The sequence below is a fragment of the Halyomorpha halys genome, unplaced genomic scaffold (assembly GCF_000696795.3).
Source record: "Halyomorpha halys isolate HHAL.00 unplaced genomic scaffold, Hhal_1.1 Scaffold180.1, whole genome shotgun sequence".
In the NCBI taxonomy this organism is placed as follows: domain Eukaryota; kingdom Metazoa; phylum Arthropoda; class Insecta; order Hemiptera; family Pentatomidae; genus Halyomorpha; species Halyomorpha halys.
Window position 1 is genome coordinate 22295 of NW_027107549.1, and position 6779 is coordinate 29073.

At 31.3% G+C, this 6779-nt stretch overlaps 1 protein-coding gene across 1 annotated transcript in view; it reads right to left on the minus strand.

Annotated features, from left to right (window-relative positions):
• The window catches only part of LOC106679164 (uncharacterized), a 28063-nt gene extending 21870 nt beyond the window's left edge, over window positions 1-6193 (minus strand). Inside the window, exons 1-4 of the mRNA XM_067045901.1 lie at window positions 5989-6193; window positions 5708-5915; window positions 5544-5643; window positions 2969-3290 (exon numbers count right to left, since the gene is read on the minus strand). Of these exons, the coding sequence (XP_066902002.1) occupies window positions 2969-3290; window positions 5544-5643; window positions 5708-5915; window positions 5989-6131 (773 nt within the window). The 5' untranslated portion in view covers window positions 6132-6193. The remainder of the gene's footprint in view (window positions 1-2968; window positions 3291-5543; window positions 5644-5707; window positions 5916-5988) is intronic.
• Between the last annotated feature and the right edge of the window lie 586 nt (window positions 6194-6779).

Consider the following 6779-nt stretch of genomic DNA (forward strand, 5'->3'; position numbering starts at 1 on the left):
ACGTCGGCATAAAATAAATAAATATGGTTTTGTTTATTTATGTTGTTCTTTGCTGACCGCACCCCCCGACAAACTTCTTCAAGCATTAATCTACGGTCAACTATCTACATCTCTGTATGTTTATTTGTTATTATTTCTGTTTTCATCAATTGTCTAAAACGTTTTCGTTATTCTTATTTAATTCTAAGTTTCGCTCTATATTATAATACCCTCTTTTTTAATCAATAGTTGATATTTATACATAAATGATTTTAGTTAAGTTTGTATTTTATGTATATCATTTCAGTATTGTTCTATTTGTAAATTTAAATCAAAAAGCAAGCTAACCAGTTTTCATTGTCTAAAATAAATACACTGTTCAAAACAAAGAAGATAGTGCCGCGTGTCCTCCCGAAGTGTTCGTTGAATTGTTGAGATAGATTGAAATTTTTCAACTTTTGTTGTTTCTATACAATAATTATAGAAAAATAATAATCAAAGAAGAAATAGAAGAACATAACAATTATCAATAAACAATTTACATCGTAAATCATAATAGCAAATAAAGCAGAGCGATTGTACTATAATCAATTATTTTTGGATCGACCAGTTAACATTGAAAAAAGAAGAGAGGAAACGGGTACTCTTTATTTGGCTGGCCTGGTGAGAAGACATCGGTTGGCTAGAGACGGAAAGGACTGGAAGCCATTGTTAGGCATTGGACATAGCATAGTGGACAAGAAGATATTATCAATCATCAAGGGAAGACGTGTAATCGGTTGGTTTTGTTTCTAACTGGAATTTATTGCATTTGTAAAATAGCTATTAATTAAGTTTAAGTGTTATTAGTGGTAAAGTGTCATCTGTTTCTGATTGCCTGAAAACCTGCCCTGAGAAAAGAGTCTCTTATGTTATAAAATTTAAATAAAATTCTATTATCTATTTAATATTAAAGTTTTTAAAAAGAGCCCAAGCTATATTTTATATTTGAAATTAGTTAAGACTAATAAAATTCTTTTTATTTCATTTTAAAAATTTTTTGATTATTACAATATATATTTTTTTCTAAGAAAAGAAATATGTAAATAATATCTTCAAACATATATACATATGAATATAATTTAATTTATTGCAGATTTGACCAAAATATATATGAGTCTTTTCATTCCAAACTCCTTAACCACGCTAACCCATAGTTCTTAATCTCATCCTTAACAATCCCTGATAATCCTCTGCAGTATCTGGAAAGAAGATGGCCACAGGACCTTCTAATTTAAATTAATGTTAGAAGTACCACCATTGTGCGGTTCCTTTCCAAAATTTTCAAGTGTTTAAAACATACCACATATTTACATACTGTATTTTTTTGTACAGTTGTAAATTACAATAAATAAATAAAATTTCTTGATTGAGACTGATTTGGTTTTTCAATCATAATAAAAAGAATCCATTATAGTCTTCTTAATAACTTCTTATCCTTTATGACTTCTTATCTTCTTCCATACAACTTCTTTATTCAGTTAAAACTCCTATGTTTTGACCATTCCGAAGGATATCTTAATTATAATATCACAGCTTCAACAATGTCACTACCAAGTTGCAGGCTATTCTGGCTTTGTTAATTATAAATTCAATTTATCCTATTTTTGTCTAATACGTCACTTTTTATAATTTTTTATCAATTTATACTATCCATTAAATACTTATCATTGTTGATAAGGTGTTTGATAAAGATAGTAATAAATAGTACAAATAGAAAAAAATTACAATAAGTGAAATAATAGGCTAAAATAGGATAATTGAATAAGTTGTAACTGACAAAGCCAGAATAGCTTCCAATCTTTTAACAACTTTGGTGAAGCTGTGATATTAAAAATAAGAAATCCTTGAGAATTAGCTGAAACGTTAGAGTTTTAAGTGATTAATGAAGTTGAGATTACGTGGATACTTTTTATTATAATTGTAAATAATATCATTCTAAACATTAACTAATAATATTTAAAACAATATCATTTTAAATACCTACAATAAAAAAAGAAAATTTACTCAAGAGCAAGAAAAATATTTCTAAATAAAATTCATTGTAAATATAATGTTCTGCAACCTTGTTTTTATTCTAATCAGAGAGGGGAGTCAAATTTTCATTCCGTGTGACCACCAAGAAATGTAAGTCAACCCTCAAGGTTGCTAAGGTGAATAAAGAAGCCTTAACTCCCTCAGCTACAAATGTCCTTCATTAATTATAAATATAAGTAGATGGTCAAAAAAAGAAGAACAAATAGTTTAAAACTATTTTAATGTCCGACGTTTCGCCCCACTTTGCAGGGCTGTTCAAAGCGAACGGTTGAACAGAAGGCAACAATAAAGCGTATTTCATTAATGTTCTGAAACCAATCAAACAACTAATGTTACCTGCTATGTATGTCAGTGATAGAATGAGAAGAGATTTTAACTCAGTTTCATGATACACCAGCTAGGTGAAATGGTTTTATATCGTTCCACATGGTTTTTCCCATGTACAATCATTAAGTTTGATGGAATGGTGGACCAAATAGATAGATATTGAACTGAACGGATATCCAAATGACCCCATCAGTTTATTTCATCCACGTCAACTTCACAACTGACAAATTAATAATGGAGAGACATCACTCCACCTAAGCGAATGGACTGTGTGTGGCCACCTTATTGGTTTTTAAGCAAGACAGCAAGATCAAAATCAGACTACTCTTGATTTTGGAATTAATCAGCAGTACTTAGGGATAATTTTTATTTTATCTTTAAAATACTATTTAACTCTTGATACTGAGGTGTTTTTTTTTTTCCGGCCAAAACTCCCATTGGAGTCCTATACTGCCTAACCATGGTTGGGGATCAAAGTTTTTCATTTTGTGGGGCCGCCATTCAATGAAAAAAGTTTCCCTAAATTTTCCTGCTGCACTTAATTTCCCTATGTTCTAGATCATAGGTGAAAAATCGAAATACTTACTTCATTAACTCCTTTGCCTTAGCACTGTACCGATGAATCTTGTCTCTAATCTCTTTAGCAGGACAAATTCCAGTTTTATATTTCTCAAAATGAAGAGTTTTAGACTTCTGAATATAAGCATTTGCCAAGAAAGTGGCAGAACAGGATGTTCCAGCTAAATTAAAGGCTGTTTTTAAATAACTAATTTCAGCAGGACTAATTTCATGATCTTCTGTAAAATGCCTAAGTCGACCTAAAAGTTTGCCGAGCAGAAAATGCCACTCTGCTTCCTTGTCATTCTTTTTCAATGCTTCTTTTGCATACTGTAACGCAATATTAGAACCTAAAACAAAAGAGTCTCAAATGAATAAATATATTATGAAATATTTCCAAACAATGGGAATATAATTTTTCGATTAAAAATTTTTTTTTTTCAATTAAAAATAAACAAGTCAATTCCTGTGATAATGAAGTTTAATTGCTATAATATTAAAAATAAAATGAATGAAAAAGAAAAATAGTTGATTATTCTGGGACTAGTCCCCTTTGGAACACTTGTAAGGCCTCACTTACTTAAGACATATTAAAATTGCATAAAAAAAAGAAAGTTACAATATTCACAAATAACATGCTGATTTTCAATATTTACATCATTATGATACTAGTTTAGAAAACCAAAAGGTGGTTAAACAGAAGGGTTTTAAATAAGGGAATGGTTGATGCATAGTGTATGGTAGACAGAATGGAATTCCAGTGGAAGGCAGCTCATGTAAAAAAAGATTTTTCAAACACAGCAGTTCGGTGAGGTGTCAGGTGAACAGGTAGTACAATCCATAGTTGGGCACTGAATTTGGTAATTATTTACTTTAGGTCCTCCAGAAAGGCGCCAAACCACTTTTACTTGACCAGAATGTACATTAATAACCCGAATGTACCCGAGTATTGATGTCACCATATCTTAGGTTAGTTTACAATATTAAACGTCTTACTAGAAAGAACATTTCTGTCCCTGCACGCTTGCTTAGTTAAACTTTAGGTTACAATAGAGTACATTTTATGATTTTAAAATGTGTACGACATCCTAAAATATAATAAGACGTTATAATTCAATGTTTCCCAGACAATAATCTAATATAATAACATACACTGATGATGTAATATTTCTATATCATTTAAGGTCCTTATTTTTCCCATAGGTAATAATGGGGTTTAACATTTAACCCTTGATCTAATATTTGGATATCTATCTGAAGATTTTCCTGAATTTATTGGGTCAACTTGATTATAACATTTCTCTAGTTTCCTTAAGATTGTGTTCAAATAGAAACTTTTTCTTGTTCCTCTACTATTAAGTTGTGCTGACTTTTGGGTACTCAACTCCTCCCTTTCTGTAGTATTTGGGCTTTGGATGCTTTAGGGAAGTTATTAAACACAAAATAGTTTATTATTTAATAAAATAATGGTTTAATCGTTAATATGAATATAATAATTAGTAAATTAATAAGAATTTAAAAAAAGGGAAAACTCCACATAGAAGTAGTGGGCAATTCTTATTTTTTTTTTTTTCTTATTTTCAATTTTTAAATAAAGCTTTGAGAATGGTCACCTCCGCTGCCACTTTTCAAGTACCTTCAAGTTATCGATGTACTCCGGTCAAGTAAAAATGGTCTGGTGCCTTTCTGGAGGACCTAAAGTAAAGGATTCTATTGAATTATGTGCTTGAGGGTGGCTATGGTTCGATATGAAATTTGATAGAAGTGTGGTTTCTAAGAGGTGAGGCAGCAAAGTCTTCAACCGGTATGGTCTTCAGCATGTCCGTTACACATGTTGGATGTTTTCTTAAGTCCCAAAATGACGTCCTATGAGGACATTTTTCAGTTTAGGAAATAGGAAAGTCACAGGGACTGAGGTCAGGTGAGCGAGGGCTGAGAAACCACAGGAATGCTATTTGAGGTCAAAAATTCTGTTACGGAGAGGACATTGTGACATGGGGCGTTGTCATGATGGACCATCCAATTGTCTGTAATGTCTGGTCTCACACGAACGACCCTTTTTGTGAAACTTCAAGGACATCTTATGATTGAACAATTAATAAAATCATGATAACTCCAGTCAAGGTTATGACAGTTAGACTAACTCATGGCCAAACTGCAGCCCAGTATTGCCTCATTGAGACACAGTCTACATACAGCACTGACTTTAAGTGAACGAGTGAACTGCAGAAAACAGTGCTGCTTGGAATTGCAATCAATGGTTGGAAATTTGTAAGGATTAGAAATTAAACTTTTTTAGGCTCACCTTTAACCTGTTAAAAGTCTAAGTCTGGAACATAGTTAGAGGAGGATGTATGCAGGAGTGTCTTCATCCCATAATTTGAAAACCAAAAAAGCAGGGAAATTAATAAACCTACTTCATACAACAAAATTTGGGATAAAACATTATTCAGAGGTTAATATATCAAAATGCTGACACTATTTAGGAAGGTATGAAATCTCGCTAAAATTGAAGTAATATTGCCAAGCATATAACAATGAATAATATTTAGCGGAAACTAAAAAGTAAGCACATAATAGATCAGGAAAAATAATGGAGATACCTGACACTCCAAATTTTGAGAAAACATTGGCTTTTAACGCAAGAAGTGCAGCCTGATTTTGAACATCTAAGTCTTCAATTCGAACTACTTTGTCTGAAAACTAAAAAACTTAGTGCCATTAAGGTTCTAATAGCTAAATTATAAAATATAAATTATAGACATACCATTTTAACTTCAGAAGGGGTCGATGACAAGGACAAAATACTTGCTTTCGATGCATTATAAACACTTAGAATAGCAGGTTTGTATTTAACTATCAAATCATCAGTGGTAGAATTAAGTATACTATCACATTCCTCTAAAATACCAATTGCCTTTGTAACATCTTTATTCTCAGAATGCAAATAAGCAACAGTGAGATTAATGCAAACACTAAAACCCCAGAGGTATACATCAATTAATTTATTAGATTAAAAGTGAAAAGAAAAAGTATATATATACTTACTGATACCAAGAATCAGCAATTTCTTCTTGTCTATTAAGAAGTTTATCAATGATGAAAGTTGCCGGTTTCCTATCCTTGAATTCAGCTAAGCCCCAATTTGAAGGACACTCGGCTGACTTAAGTTTTTCTTTTAGCTGATCCATTTCGTATTTATTAGTTAATATCGCGTAAGGAAGCGATATGACATCGATGTTTACAAAACATATTTTTCCCAAAACATCGATTTTATGAAGCCAATGTTTTTTTAACATCGATTTTATGAAGCCGATGTTTTTTTAACATCGATATTATAGGTTTTGTTAATTTTTTCATTTTTTTTAAAAGTAACTTAATAAAAACAAAAAATTTACTGTATAAACAGATTTCTATTAACAATGTCATGGGATGAGGAAGTACTTCCTACCTTCACGCTAACAATGGGATGAAGATAAATTAAAGGTCTTTTTTCTTTAATCATGAGAGATAGTTGACTGTGGATGACTTTTACGAGAAGATGGTTAGGAGGGGGGGGGTGCAGTCAAAATGAAACACAAATAAGTTGATGTAACTTATTTAATCGTGCCAACGTTTCGGCTAGAGTTTCTAGTCTTCATCAGGGCTAAGACCAGAACAAGATAACAACCAATTAATATAGAAAATAAAATAGAAACAGATTGACATAAAGTGAATAATTTTACAGAATGGAATTAATAAAATGAAGTGATGAGAGAGGTGGAAAATAAAATATGTATAGATAGGTAATTGAATAAGTAGGTAAAATAACATAATTGAGGAAATAAAATAAAAATGAG